General features: G+C 35.0%; 1 protein-coding gene across 1 annotated transcript in view; it reads right to left on the reverse strand.

The window, feature by feature from the left end:
* Positions 1-16157, reverse strand: part of WDR64 (WD repeat domain 64) — a 111015-nt gene that overhangs the window by 47301 nt on the left and 47557 nt on the right. Inside the window, exons 9-10 of the mRNA XM_025041215.1 lie at positions 10040-10179; positions 1994-2120 (exon numbers count right to left, since the gene is read on the reverse strand). Coding sequence (XP_024896983.1) covers positions 1994-2120; positions 10040-10179 — 267 coding nt within the window. The remainder of the gene's footprint in view (positions 1-1993; positions 2121-10039; positions 10180-16157) is intronic.

The raw sequence follows: 16157 nt of genomic DNA on the forward strand, positions 1-16157 counted from the left end.
CAAAAAAAGATAGAGTGGCTGAATGGATAAGAAAACAAGACCCCTACATATGCTGCCTACAAGAGACTCAGTTCAGATTAAAAGACACACACAGGCTAAAAGTAAGGGGCTAGCAAAAGATATTGCCTTGATGGACATAGAGGGTATCGCACTGAATGAAATGGGTCAGATAAAGACAAATATCACATGATCTAACATACATGTGGAATCTAAAGAACAAAATAAACAACAACAAAAGCAGTAATAAACTCATAGATACAGAGGATATTTTGAGGGCTACTAGATGGGAGGGAGGTTAGGGGGGATGGGAAAAAAGGCAAAGGGATTAAGAGCTATAAATGGACTAGTTGCAGAATAGACATGGAGATGTAGAGCATAACAGGGGGAAGATGGTAAATATGTTGTAATAAACATGGAAGAGGAAAGAGGGTTACTAGATTTAGTGGAGTGATCACTTTGCAAGTTATGTGGATCTCTAACCACTAGGCTGTACGACTGAAACTGGTATATTATTGTATGCCAACTGTAATTGAAAAAAATAACTCGTTGAATTGTATAATGTAAATATAAGCAACTGATTGTCTATTATATTTCAATAAAGCCAGGGGGAAAAAAACTGCACAAATGGCAGCTGTCTTAATAGGAGTAATAACAATAACAACAGTGACAGTGACCAGAGCATACCCTACATAACATTTCTAGAATGTGGTGCTGCTGTCAATCGGGTTAAGAAGATTACTGTGCCTGCTTCATTTGAGTCAAAGCATGAATTAAAATCTAAAGTAAGCTTTGTGCAATTCTGATGTCAAGTTGACAGTTGCAGTCAATGTATGCAATTTTAGTGATTAAGCAATATGCGGAGCACTATATTTTTATAACCAAAATACTATCACAAATGCATAAAATTCAGAAGAAATCTTGATTTTCTTTCCCTTTTTGTCTTGCTATTGAGTTCTTAGCTAATCTGATGAAAAATGAGATAGCAATGATGAGCCTGGTAACCAAACATGCAAGTTGGGACAGTAAGAGACAAAATTTGCTTGTAGTCATTAGTGTGCTATTTTTAGAGAAGGTAACATAGAGGGGGTGCTTACAACTAGAATTAAGTTCTGTTTAACAAGGTGGAAAATTATCTATTAGGCATAAAGTGCTAATTTATTCCTAATCCAGAAAAAAACTCAAAAGTTAAAAATAATTATATTCCCCAACAGCAAAGGTAGCAATAAACAGTTTCTTGCCCTAATTAATCCCAAAGGAAGTCAGAGCAGGTGGTCACTGGGAAAATGCCTAGGAAATGCATTCTGGCTTGGTGATCCAGAAGGAAGAAGTATTAATATGGTTCATTTTTCTTCTAAAGCCTGAGGGTATGCATATAAACAGTGCTTAACTTAAATGCCTTGCAGGGTCCTTTGTCTCTTTAGTAAGCATGTGTTTCTAAGAGGCAACAAGAAAAAAGGAGGCAACACATTTGTTGGCATCAGCACTGGGGATCTGTCATTCGCAACTCTTTTCTCTCTCTCCACTGTTCTGTATCTAGAAGCATAAACAGGTAGGATGATCAGCATCCTTCTTGCTGAGTAACTACAGTCTCAGTATCAGAATGCATGGGGCTAAATTGCCTCGCTGAAGAAACTGGTGCAGCCGCTCTAAGATGGACCATATTCCTGTTCCCAAGAGTCAAAACAGCTGAATTTGCCTTGTATTAGCAGCAGCTTACATCCCACTTTTCTGCTTAATGCATGCCACATCCTCTTAGGTTCAGGAACTGAGAGCACTGACACGATATTTACAGAGAAGTACAATTATACATTTTACCTACCAGCTGTGGAAATATACGAAGGAGTAGAACTGAATGAAAGATCTACTTTGATAAATTAAGTTTTATAAATTCCCCTTCTAGTTGTGTTTTCCTTCAGATTTGTGCACAAGTACTACTTAAGAAAGGTTAAAAGTCAAGATATGAGTTTGCTGGCCATTAACTGGGCCTGCTTACCTGTAATAAGCATGCCGTGATTGGAGTCATATATCATGGAATAAATCTGCATGTCCCCGGGGCCTCCTTGGCTGTCGTGGAAGACTTGTAATAGTGAAAGAGTCTGTATATCCCACACCCTGAAAACCTGGGGGAATAAAGAGTACAGTTGTCCACTTTTACACTTTACCTTCCCCTCTCAAAGCTATTTACGTGGTGCATTTACAGAGTCTGTAATATGCTCTTCAAAATCTGCAGCAAAGAATGATTTATAGGATGAGCACACATTTGTTAAACTCTAATTTGATTCACAGTTCAATTATTGCTCACCAATAGCAGGAAAATAGCAGTAGTGATTAAAAGTGTGCTTAAAGGAATTGAATTTTTTTATTGTTACAGAAGGGAGGGGAAAATATAGTATTTATTATTCTTTAAGAATTTGTAGAAATAGTAAAAGACTAATTATGATGTGCAGTTCAAGTGAAGCCACATTTCTCTTTACAGTACGGATTAGAAAACAGAGGGAAGACATATTTTAGGTGGAGGCTTTTGAACTCTGCCCTTTCATGACTTACGGAGATGGAAACCTCTTACTAAACAAGGTTTCTAAGAATCTCTCCTTCCTCCTGCTCAAAGATATAAGAATTATATAAAGCAGATTTTAGGGATGGTGTAAGTATAATAAGAGTATGGGGAAATCAGTTATTAGAGTTCTCCTTTGAAGAAGGAAAGAATTATGTAATTACTCAACTAGAACTTGGGTCGATAAAAGAGAATGAAAGAATAAATTGAGCAAAACTAGGTCAAATTTACTCTGTCACTTGAAATAATTGGTCTTAGTCTTCATTTTCTTTTTTTCTTAGCAAGTTATAGTATGATTGAATTTCAAAAATAAATATGATTTCTTCAATGCTTATATTTCCTAGTATGCATTTGCCTTAAATAATATTTTTGTATAATAATAGCATTCAACTATTAAATTAGAATATTTATTGAGTAAATGAATGATCATTTTATAGAACTACATATAAAATTTTAAAAAAGAGTTTTATTAATTGACTTTTTATTTGAGACACTTACAATTGAGTTAATTGAGTTCAAGACTTTGCTATTGTGAAGGCAGGTTGGTCCTTATATGTAGAAGCATAAAGGTGCCTAAGTCATGTGATTTCGAGAACATTGGTAAGGAGCTTTCACTCACCTGTACACTCCCTATAAGCCAGTATTACCCAGAACTTGTACAATTGGAAGCCACTTCCTTTGTTCTAATAAAAAAGCAAATTTGGAGGGAGTAGCCAAAACATTGAAAATCATCAGTCTTTTGTATCATAAACAAGTATAATGGCCTATTTATGAATTTAGGTTCAGAGGCTAAAATGAGAGGGAAGTAGGGAAAAAACCTAAAAATGGAATCAAAGAATGCCAAAGAAATTTGTCTCTGTTCAAATTGTTTCTGATTTCATTACTTTGGTTGAGAAGATTACAGGCAGTTTGATGGTTTCTTGATTTCAAGTTGCAAACCTAACTTTTGTGATTAGGTCCAATTGTCTAAGAAAATTGACCTTGATATTTTTGTCAACGCTAGGTTTTGTCATCAATGATTTTGGCAATTTTACTTTATTTTCTCAACTACATTTTTAGTTCCTTTTAGACAGACGTTATATAAAAAGATGTATATGCGCAGGGCCTCATACAATATTAGGCACTTAGCAGGGGCTAATATTTTGATTGGGTGACTTATTTTAACACAGTAGGAAGTCAAGATTCTTAGCGGTATAGTCCTGAGATACAACCAATTTACCAAGGAACAATGTCAGGCATTTTTGAGACTCACATCTGTTAAGAGATGAAAGTTAATGTCAATAGAAATATCTAGATAGTTACTTAGATAGGCTGTAATGAATGTGTGTGTGTGTGTGTGTATGCATGAGTGTGTGTATGCATGAGTGTGTGTAAGGGGTCTGAGGGTTCTAAAAGCTGGTAGGGGTAGGAGCTGAAGAGAATTTCTAGAGGATAAATTAGTATTATAAAGACACTGAAACAATATGAACCACAAACAAAATAGTCCCAAAGGGCAAAAATAAAAACACCATGGCTTATCTTAAGCAAATGTGTGACAACGACAGTGTCCCAGGTTATATAGAGAGTGACAGTCACAAACGAAAGGAAACTTAATGTAGGGGCTAGTTCCCCCTTGTCTTTGTAGGACCTAACTCCCATGGCTCAGAATTGTAAACAGAGTCTTCCTTTGAAGACTGTCAGTGAGCTGTCCGGGGGTGACAGACTGAAGGAAAATGACAAGGCCAGTACGTAAGCAAAAAGCATTGTAGATTGAATACTGAATCCCAAAGCATGTGCCCTCACCTCTTTTTCTTAGTTCATATTTTTTCTTCCCAAATGTCCATTCATTTGATTAGCTAGTTTCCTAATATAGTTGTCTTCCCCCCCAAAATTTTCCTACAGTCAGTCTGAGGAAAATTTTGAAACAGGTAATTCTTACTCTTGAGTATGTTGCAAATCACAGTTTGCCCCAAAATGAAATGTTCCAAACAGCAGAGCCAGGAAATAACACGGGAAGTACTGAAACTAGACTCTCAATCATGGATGTTTCTAATTATCCAAAAAGTAAAAACAAGCAAACTTGAATTTATATCATATACAATAATCCCTTCCCCTCCCCCCCGCCAAAAAAAGAGCAAAAGGAGCTAAAGCCAAAAAAGACTTCTTATTTTTACAACTTAAAGATAACGTATTTTAAAGGGTCAGCTTTTCTTCCTATCCCTAGGTCTATTTCAAATGTACACATCTCTCATTCACCAATAAGAGAAGAAATGCATTTTCCTCTTGGTGAAGATTTCATGGAGGACACGATATATCACTTAGATTTAAAGGATAGAATAGCTGGGTATATGAGGAGAACTGTTTCACACAAAGGTAGGAAAGCACAAAGCCTTTGGAGACAAGTTTGGTGAGGTTTAGAATGTCTGAAGGCAAATGAGTAGAAACAAAGCTGAAAAGGTTTGTAGTTTCTAATCATAGAGGATACCTTATAAAAGAGAAAAGTAAATTTGAATTTATTTGTAAGCCATAAAGTGCCTTTGAAGATACGGAAAAAGGCACTGACAAGATTATAAATGGGTTACAGGTGATGGACATGCAGTATAATATTTGGATGATTTGGTGAGGGAAGAGACTGAAATAGGAGGACTACGCTTTTCCCCTCAGCAAGTTTGAATTAAGGTCATGGATGTGGGAAGAAGAATGAGGTGATGGATATGAAAAATATTTGAAGAGATTGAAGACTAATCAGTGGTAGGGGTTAGGGAGGCAAGAGTTTCAAAAGTGACTTTGAAGTTGATCATGATTTACTGGGAAACAAATGATACCATTTACAGCCAGGAGAAATCAAAAGTCAGAAAACGTGACTTTTGATTTCTCCTGGCTGTAAATGGTATCATTTGTTTGAAGTGGAAAATAATATTTGAAGTGGAAAATAATAAGTTCAGTTTTAGATATGCAGAATTATTTCAAGGATAAATAAGAACTAACTGGTTTGTAGTTGAGAAAAAGAAACCTTGAGGATAGAGAAATTGGGCATAAGAAGAAGAAAAATTGTGGTTAATGAAACAAAGTTCCTGATGGGGCGGTATTAGATTACAAGCAGAAGAGGAGGGATTTGATGTGGGTAGGAAGAGAAATGCTTATACTTGGGCAAGAGCAAAATAAGAGAAAGTAGGTAAATAAACAAACATTTTGAGGTAGAAATGAGAGAAGGTAATAATGACACTTTAAAATTCTCAGTTAAGTAGAAGGTGAGGCACCTATTTCAGGACTCTCTTTCTTGCTCTAAGGCACACCCACAGCCTGGTCAACTTCATCTTTTCTTGGGTTCCTTCATAGAACTTCCAAAGTAAAAATGTAAGAAAAATAATAAGTTTTAAACACCCACTTGTAATCTGTTAAAAATCATGAAAGCATGTATATATCTGCTCATAGAAAAAAAAAAGAAAAATTGTAACAGAGTGAAATGTTAGACCTCTCTGATTCTATCTTGTCCAAGCCCGTTTTGTTCTCATGGCCTTCGGGTCAATAGCTTCTGCTTAGTCTTGCACACAGACATGCTAATGATTAGAGGAATTCTGATTGTGGCTTGAATTTTGCAAAAACAGAAAGTAACTCTCTCAAGGAGATAAGGGTAGTATGTGCACAAATAATGATTGTTTATCAAAGATTCACAGGAACTTCATGACCAGACTCAGATCAACTAGAATCAACAGGCTAAGAACTAAGAAATTCCACAGACTTCCTTGGACTCCTGCTGGCACCCAGATGTCTGTAGACATCAATTGACCTCAAATCCCTTCCATTTTCCCCTTCTCTTGATATGAAAGAAGCTTGAATTCTGTACTTTCTTAAGATGGTCCTTTAGAACGCTAGTTCGCCATCTTCTCAGCTTGCTGGCTCTCTGAATAAAGTCACTTTCCTTGCCCCAACACCTTGTCGCTTGACTTACTGACTGTTGTAAGTCAACTCAGTCACAAAATAACCTTTAGTAGCTAGAGCAGTTCTTGAGAACTATTGTTCCCATTGGTTTTGTTAATGAAATGTAAAAAAAGTGAAGTTTACATTTCTCTCTGTATTTTTTAATGCTTGCCAATTCTTCAAGAGTAGTAGATGTGGCATAGCTGTTAAAACACTTGAGCTATATGACTAGAAATACAATTTTAGTAGCTGGAGGAGAAATGTAATTTTATCAGTTGCAGAAGAAAATAATATCCTAGTGGAAAGTCTGCAAAAATAGGAAGAAAGATGAAAATATGTTTTAAAAATTTAGGAAAAGGAATGGAGTAAACACATCACTAGCCACAGTGACTTATTAAGGCTTGATGTGATGAAAGCTAATTTTTATGAAGTAATTTGGAGGAATGTTAGATGTGTCAAACCTGTTACTTTTGCTATTATTAATAATAATAATAAACAATAACAACAACAACAGTTTCAGTAAAAACATGGATGTGCCTAGTTTGCTGTTCTTTCTGCCTAAATTTCTCTTTTCTCAGATCTTCAAGGGGCTGACTCCTCTGGTTATTCAGTTTTCAGCATTGATGTCACCTCCTCAGAGGTGATAATCACATCACATTATTGTGTTTTTCATTCATTATAATACTTACCATACTGTTTTCTTATGTATTTGCTACTTTGCCTGTTTCTTTCTCTCTTCCCCCTAGAATGTAAATTTCCTGTGAAAGTGGCTTTATCCGCCTTCTTTAATGTTCTCTCTTTAGAAACCTAGAACAGTACTTCAAGAAATAAATGCTTGCTGAGTAAGCAAATGGATGCTCCCATTTAATCTTTATAACAACCCTGTGGGCTAAGCACTACTGCATTTCACAAATGAAAAAACCAAGATGTGAGTAATTTGCCCAAGTGGAGCTGGGGGATGCTGGAATGAACATCATCAATACAACCATTGCATTTAAAAGAAATTGGAAAGCTTATTTCCTCTGTCTTTTCACATCAGGGCATGAATGGCTTAAACTTTTGCTAGAAAGAAAACTTATTTTTCTTTAAATTCTCCAGAGGAGCTTCCAGGTCTCAATTCATAACATATTTTTGTTTTAGTGTCTCAAAACTTTCTCTGTCTTTCCAGTATCATTTTAAAAATTAAAAATAGTTTCCTTCTTATAAAAGCAATGTACATTTGCTTTAAAAATAGGTAAGAAAAAAACAGAAAAAAGAAAAAGTTAAATCAATCCACAGTTTTAGCAACCAGGTAATCACTAATATCTTTGCTGTTAATCACCCCTGATAATACATGATAGACAAAAACATATTTTAAAATGGGTTTTCTTACATACTGTTCTATTATATTTCACATAATATATTGCTTATATATTTTCATATCAATATTCATCTATAAAATCTCAAAAACCTATATGATATGATGTTATATAACATAAAAGAATATATCATAACTTACTGAATCAAAGCCTTCTTTTTAGGTATTGAATTTCTTACTCCCCTCTTCCCTTCCCTCCTTTTTTTTGTTCTTTCCTTCTTTCCTTTTTTTCTTTTGTTCCTTTTTATTTCTTTAATCAATATAAGCAATCGTGTAATGAACACCACTTTGTATAGATCTTTGGGCACTTACCTGATTATTTTATTAGAATAAACACCCAAAAAGTTTTTGCCAGCTTTATCCCCGATGACACTATGTAAGCACACTGTATTTTCTGCCCTCATCTCTCCTCCATCCTCTTTTTTCCCCCTACTGCTTTGTTAAAATTTTTTGTTTGTTTAAGAATATTATTTAAGACCAGGGGGATCACTTTGTAAGTTATACAAATGTCTAACCACTATGCTGTACAGTTAAAACTAATATGATGTTGAATGTCAACTGTAATTCAAAACAAATTTCAAATAAAGGATTTTATTCCAGTTTTTGTCACTTTCATTGCATTTTTACCCGCCCCCCCCTCCCCCAATGCTATCTGTCTTTAATCTTTTTTATGTGTAGAGGAAGGCCATCCAAGGTGGGGACAGATATGGGATTGGCTACAGTTAGACACTAAGGTATCTATGTGACCTTGTACAGATTATTTAGATCTCATTTTTCTGTACATATGTGATATTTTCTGCAAATACGTGATACTTTACAGGGTTGTTACTAGCATCGAACAAGTTATGTATGCAAAATACTTAGCCTAGTGCCTGGTACTTAATGACATTTGATAAACGATAGCTATTATAAGTTACAGAAGTTTGAATATTTATGTAGTCACATTAATTTTTCCTTAAGCCATAGGCATTATGCTTAGAAATTACCTTAAGGCTATGGGAATATTCATTGTGTTTTCTTCTGGAAAATTCTAGGACTTTTGTAGTTTTGTATTTTACATTTAACATCTTTAATCCATATAAAATGTATTTTGCTGTTTCTTATAAAGTGATGATCTGATTACATATTTTTTCCTTATACAGTTAATCAGTTTTCCCAACATTTAATGAACAAAACCACCTTTTGCTCACAGGTTTGAAATGCTACTTTTATCATATACAAAATTCCCATACACACATCAACTAATTCTTGCATTTTCTCTTTTGTTTCAAAGATGTTTCAGCTATTCTTGCATTCACCACTGCTCTGTTTTATTTACTGTGGCTTTATAATATGTTTTAATAAACATCTGACAGGGACAGTGACATCTTATATTTTACAAAGATTCTACGATATTCTTGTATATCAATATTTTTACATTAAGTTTAAACTTGGAAAACTGATATTTAAATAATCCTAAGTAGCATGAAATATATAGCTTAATTCAAGGGAGAGTACCTTACAGCACAATATTCCCATGCAGAAATGTAGAATGTCCCTCCATTCGGGGTCTTAAATGAAAGAACCTCAGAAAATCTTCATGGTGATCTTATATTCATAATGAATATTACTTGTTAAGGTTATTTTAAAGTATTTCATAGTTTTTTGCCCCTGTGAATGCTACACCTTTGACCATTTTTTCCCCTGACTGGTTACTGCTCTTACCTAGAAATTTATTTTTATAAATGACCAACCGCTTCATTAAACTTACCTATTCTAAAATTTTAAGCTGATTTTATTAATATTTGCAAGCAATCACATTATTTGCAAAGATAATAATTTAGCTTCCTCATTTCTAACATTCACAACTCACTTTCTCTTATTTTATTACATTGGTTAGACAGTAAAACACTGTTCAAGAGCAGCAGCAATAAGAGAAATCCTTATTTTATCTGTATTTAATGATGCCACGATGGGAAGCTCTCGTGTTCTTTGCTATGGGGGGTAATACTGGCTCTCTCCCCAGTACTGTATTCGTCCTGGCTTTTCCTGAATGAAACGTGCCCTTCCTTACGCTGCAAGGAACAGAAACAGAGAACAGTGGCTAAGCATTTCCTCCTCCAGATCGATAATTTTTTCTCAGTGACTATCAGCTTTTTCAGTCAAAAACTGTATGTAGTCTAGACTTTCCAATAGTTGATTTCAAAGGAAAGATTGGTTTTGTTTCTTTTTGGTTTTCTTTTTGTTACCTTTGCAGAGGAAAGGCTGATGACGAGTTGATCCTTCTCATTCGTTACTATCTCGGTGATACTGAACATGTGCCCCACAAGTTTGCCCACTGGCTTGGTGCTGATATTGGGGTGCCACAGCCGGAGCACTTTATCTTCTCCTGAAAAGGATATGGAACAGTTACGCATTTTCTCAGGGTACAGGTGGTCACGGTTTAGAGCCTGTCTCTCACGCAATCATATCCTTATCTTTCTTTTAATAGCTAATTTTAGTCTGTTTTTTCCAGGATGCAGTCTGTGATTGACTTGCTAAGAGGCGAGCCTTGTTTGGGATCTGCTGCTTCTTGTTCCCACTTTTTTGGTGATAATTGTATTTACACATACAAACGTGAATTCTCATAAATATTTTATGAGTCTTTTACTTGATTCAGTACTCCTCTGCTCATTCCTACATTAATGCATTATTTATACTTCATTTACTTCCCAAAAGTATTTAAGGCAGCTGTTCTCTTGTTTTCACATTCTTAAATTATGCAAACATTATAATAATAAAAGAAATCAAAGGAAGAGGAAAATTGCACATAATTTATATAGTAACAAATCAACCGTTTTCATTATTCCATCTTCTTTTCTAACATATATTTATCCTTAAGCATATATAATTTATATGTAGTTACTATTATAGCATAGATACTGTTTTTTTAATTGTTAAAATCATGCAGGTTTATGATAAAAGATTTATACAATATAAAAAGGGTATAATTTTTATTTAAAAAAATCTTCCCCCCATAATCTCTAGGTCCACTTCTCTTTTTCTTTTTTTTCTCTTTTACAAATAAACGTTTTTATTTTCAGAATTAAGAATAATACTTTTTCATTCATATTTAAATACTTTAAATTATTTTCTCAAAGTACTCAGGAAGATTACATTTCTCAACAACAAAAAAAATCACTGTCACTAATTTTTATCTTTGATACACACATAAAATATGTTATAAATGTTGACAAAATACAAAAATCACTGTTTTAGTATGTATTTATACAGCATGAAATATTAAATGCACAGAGAGAGATGAATTAAAATTTCGTGGAGCGGGTTTGTCGTTTTGTTACAGATTGAAGGGAAAGGTGCTTTCTTTTTCTTCCCAACTTCACTGAGATATAATTGACATATAACACTGTATAAGTTTAAGGCGCGCAGTGTGATTATTTGATATTTGTATATATTGTAAAGTGATTACCATAAGGTTAGTTGACACATCTGTCACCTACCAGTTACCTTTTTTATTTCCCGTGATGAGAAATTTTAACATTTACTCTCTTTGTAACTTACAATTACCCAATATGGTGTTAACTACAGTCACTAGCTATGCATTAGATCCCAGAACTTACTCATCTTATTACCAAACATTTGTGCCTTTTTAAAAATATTTTATTTATATGGTATGTTTCTCCTTTTGGATTATTTTATGAGGATGAATTCCCAAGAGTGAGATTACTAAAATAAGGGCTATCAACAATTGTATGACTTTAAAACATATCGTTAGGTTACTTTCCAAAATGGCTGTGCCAAATTCCAAGGCCATCAACTATATACGCATATACCAGTTTCATCAAACTCTATCTAGTACATGGCTATTATCATGATTTAAAATATTTGCTATTTTAATAGGTCTAAAATGATAGTCCGTTTTAATTAAATTTATATGATAGCTAATATTAAGTATTTTCTCCCAAGTGTATCTGCTAATTGTATCTCCTTTTGTGAATTATTTGACCATATCCTTTACTTATGATCTGTTTAAATTCTGGTGATATTAAAAAGTAAAATTAAAAAATTTATTATCATGCACTCACATACACATGCATACACACACGCATCTAGTTTAATCATAAAGACTGGTTACCTGTTATATAATCCAAATCATATATCACAAAAGAAAGAAACTAACTCCTAAAGATTAAGAGATTTTAATTAAATGATTTAATTTAATAATTTAAATGATATTTGTTCAGAGTTACATATCAGATAATGGTATTGTATTAGGAATACTATGATGCATTCTTAAACATCTTATTTATTACCAAAGACCTTTAGAGCACTAGGGAAAAAAGATGTATAATAGCATTATAACCTAAGTTATAATTTACATATAAGCTAAATTATAAGTCACAATTTATATATAAAATATCCAAAATTCAGCATGGTAATTTTAGTTAATCGGGTAGCATATATCTAGTCACCCACAGGATAGATTTGCTGATGTAAAAGTACTTATACACACTGAAAGACCAGTTAAGTATGAAGCAGAATTAGGTAACTTAATAGCTGGATAGTCATAAGCCAGGCAAATGTGATAAACATAAGTGCTTCCATAATTCTATGATTATTCTGTTGGGCTCCATGAAAAATAAACATAATATTTTCTCTACCTTTTTCTTTTTATCCTTTAAGTATTTCAATCCATCTTTCAAATCTTAGCATAGCTGTCCCTCTAAGAATATTTCAGAATCTTTTTATAACCTTCAAAACTGAGTGCCCTGCTTATGTACTTTTTACTCTCATCATATTTTTTCACTTTTACAGATATTGTTTTATAATCTCATTCTTTTTTAAGAACACAAAAGATCCATATTTCCAAATAAATTTAATTATTTTTATTTTCCAAATACGGTTTGGCATAAAATATTAGTTTCAGATATATAACACAGTGATTAGACTTATATATAACTTATGAAATGATCACTCTGATAAATCTAGTACCCATCTGACACCATACATAGTTATTACAATATTATCAACTATATTTCTTATGCTATACTTTACATTCCCCTATTTCGTAACTACCAATTTAATACCTTAATCCTTTCTCCTTTTTCACTCATCCCCATAACCCCCTCCTATCTGGCAACCATAAAATGTTCTCTAATTTGTGAGTTTGTTTCTGTTTTGTTTATTTTGTTCTTTATGTTCCACATGTAAGTAAAATCTTATGGCATTTGTCTTTCACTGTCTGACTTACTCCACTCAGCACGATACCCTCTAGGTCCACCCATGTTGTATCAGATGGCAAGATTTCTTTTTTTTTTTTTATGGCTGAGTAATATTCCATATGTACCACTTCTTTATACATTCACCCACTGATGAACACCAAAGTTGCCTCTATATCTTAGCTATTGCAAATAATGCGGCAATGAACATATGAATGTACATGTTCCTTTTATGTAGTGTTTCGTGTTTCTTTTAATAAATACTCAGAAGTAGAATTACTGAGTCCTTCTTGGTCTCTTGTTATAGCCTTTGTTTTAAAGTCTATTTTGTCTGGTATAAGTATTGCTACCCCAGCTTTTTTTTCCCTGTTTTTATTTTCATGAAAAATCTTTTTCCTTCTCTTTACTTTTAGTCTGTGTGTGTCTTTTGATCTAAAGTGAGTCTTTTGTAGGTGGCATATGTAAGAGTCTTGTTTTCTTATCCATTTAGCTACCTTATATTTTGATTGGTGTGTATTCATCTTTTTTAATATTTAAAGTAATTATTGATAAATAAGTAGTTATTGCCATTTTATTTCTCATTTTTTAATATATATATTTTTATTCTTCTTCTTAAAGAAGTCCCTCTAACATTTCTTGTAATACTGGTTTGATGTTGATGAATTCCTTTAGCTTTTTTTTTTTTTAATCTGGTAAGCTTTTCATCTGTCCTTCAATTCTAAATGACGGTTTTGCTGGGTAGAGTAATCTTGGTTATAAGTCCTTGTTTTTTCATCACTTTAAATATTTTATTCCAATCTCTTCTGGCCTGCAAAGTTTCTGTTGAGAAATCAGCTGACAGTATTATGGGAGCTCTCTTGTAGGTAACTATCTGCCTTTCTTCTTGCTGATTTTGAGGTTCTTTCTTTGTCTTTACCCTTTGGTATTTTAATTATGTCTTGATGTGGGCCTCTTTGAGTTCATCTTGTTTGGGACTCTCTGCACTTCTTGGGCTTGTATGTATATTTCCTTTGGCAGGTTAGACATTATTTCAGTCATTATTTCTTCAAATAGATTTTCAGTTTCTTGTTCTCTCAATTTTCCTTCTGGCATCCCTATGATGAGAATGTTGTTACACTTGATGTTGTCCCAGAGGCCCCTTAAACTATCCTCATTTTTTTTGGATTCTTTGTTCTTGTTGATATTCTGATTGGGTGTTTTCTGCTACCTTACTTTCCAAATCGCTGATTTGATCCACTGCTTTATCTAATCTACTGTTGATTCCCTCTAACGTATTCTTCATTTCAGTTATTGTAGTTTTCATTTCTGACTGGTTCTTTTTTATGTTTTCTATCTTCTTGTTAAAGTTCTCACTGAGTTCATCTACTCTTCCCTTAAGTTCACTGATTATCCTTAGAAACAGTGTTTTAAATCTGCATGTGTTAGATTGCTTGTCTCCGTTTTGTTGAGTTCTTTTTCTGAAATTTTGTTCTGTACTTCCATTTGGGACATCTTTGTTTGTCTCCTTTTGGCTGCCTCCTGTGTTTGTTTCTTTGTATTAGGTAGAGCTGCTTTATCTCCCAGTCTTGGTAGAGTGTAGTAGGTGTCTTGTGGGACCCAGTGGTGCAGTTTCCCTGTTCACCTGAGCCGGGTGCTCCAGGGCTGTCCCTTGTGTGGATTCTGCATGCCTTCCTGTTGTAGCTGAACTTTGATTGCCGTTGGCACATCAGTGGGAGGGATTTACTCTTAGGCTGATGGGTTATGAGGACTGGCTTTGACCACAGTGGAGGAGCTCTTGTTCAGACGCTGACACTAAGGAGGAGCAGGATTTTTTTTTTATTGGAACTCTGGTGTCTGCTGTGTCTGCCCTTTGGGTGCATCATTTGTAGAGGTGGTTGGGTGTTGCTTTGGTGTGGTATGAAGCTAGTCACTGAGTGTGTTGGTTATGAGGTCTCTTGGGAGGGACTCTGATGCAGGCCAAAGTCAGCTTCTGCCTGTGCTCTGCCCAGGGTCATTTGATATGAGCCACCAAGAAATCTGTAGATGGTTGCCATTTGTGCTGGGCTTAGAGGTTCCTGGGAGAGGCTAAGCTGCAAACTGAGGCCAGCTGCCACTAGTACCAGCCTTGGGGTTGCTTAGTAAGAGGTATGGGGCACCAAGGACAGATGTTGCTTGTTTGGGGTTTGTAAACATTTGAGAGATTTTAAGACAGTTTGCAGTATGAGCCAAAACAGACCATTTGTTGGAAAAGCCACTGCAAGTGGCTTGGGCAGGCCTGCATGCTGGGTGAGACGGGATCTCAGGGAATCACCAGGGCAGGGCGAATGGTGTGAGCTGGGTTGATGGAGATTTAGATATTGTGCCCACCTGCGTCCACACACAGGGTGGGGGATGGCGCAACAAAGGAACAATGGCTTCTGCCAGCACTTCTGTCTGGGAGGAAGCTGCACTTCCAGGTCTCGCCCTAAAGCCAGTTCTTGTCTTGTGTCTTGTGTGCATTTCAGCTGCTATTCCAGTGCTGGAGCTCATAGGGAGTGAGTGGGTCAGTAAGGAAGTCTGTGCACAGGCCCCTTAAGAGGAATGCCTGGGACTCTAGCCATCCTCCCTCTCACTCAGACACAATTTCCGTTGGTTTTTACAGCCAGAAGTTGTGGGGACTTCTCTTCATGTCCTGGTTGGGCCTGGGACTCCTTGCTTCTCAGTGGGACCTCTGTAGCTGAGATATCCCTCCTGATTTTTAATCACCACACATCGATGTGGGATTAGCTTGTTCTGCATCTCTGCTTCTCCAACCAGTCTTGAGGTGGCTTCTTCTGTATGTTACTAGTTGTAGGACTTCTGTTCAGCTATACTCAGGTGACTCCCAGTGATGGTTGTTCTGTAGTTTAGTAGTAATTTTGATGTGGTAATGAGAGGAAGCAAGCACAGCATTTACCTACTCCACCATCTTGACCAAAATTCTCTTCTCATCTCTTATAACTGAAATTCTATTTGTCTGGACCATTCACTAGATTTTAAGTGTCTTAAGGGAAGAACTTTGTGTTGTTTATTGTGGTATCTCTAGTATGTAAACTACAGTAGGAGTTCAACAGGTATTTAGTGAACAACTTCAATAACTTCAGAGTTAAAATGATGACTCCTAGCTTAGAGTTTTAATTATCAAGTGGCA

The sequence above is a fragment of the Pteropus alecto genome, unplaced genomic scaffold, assembly GCF_000325575.1.
Source record: "Pteropus alecto unplaced genomic scaffold, ASM32557v1 scaffold279, whole genome shotgun sequence".
In the NCBI taxonomy this organism is placed as follows: Eukaryota; Metazoa; Chordata; class Mammalia; order Chiroptera; family Pteropodidae; genus Pteropus; species Pteropus alecto.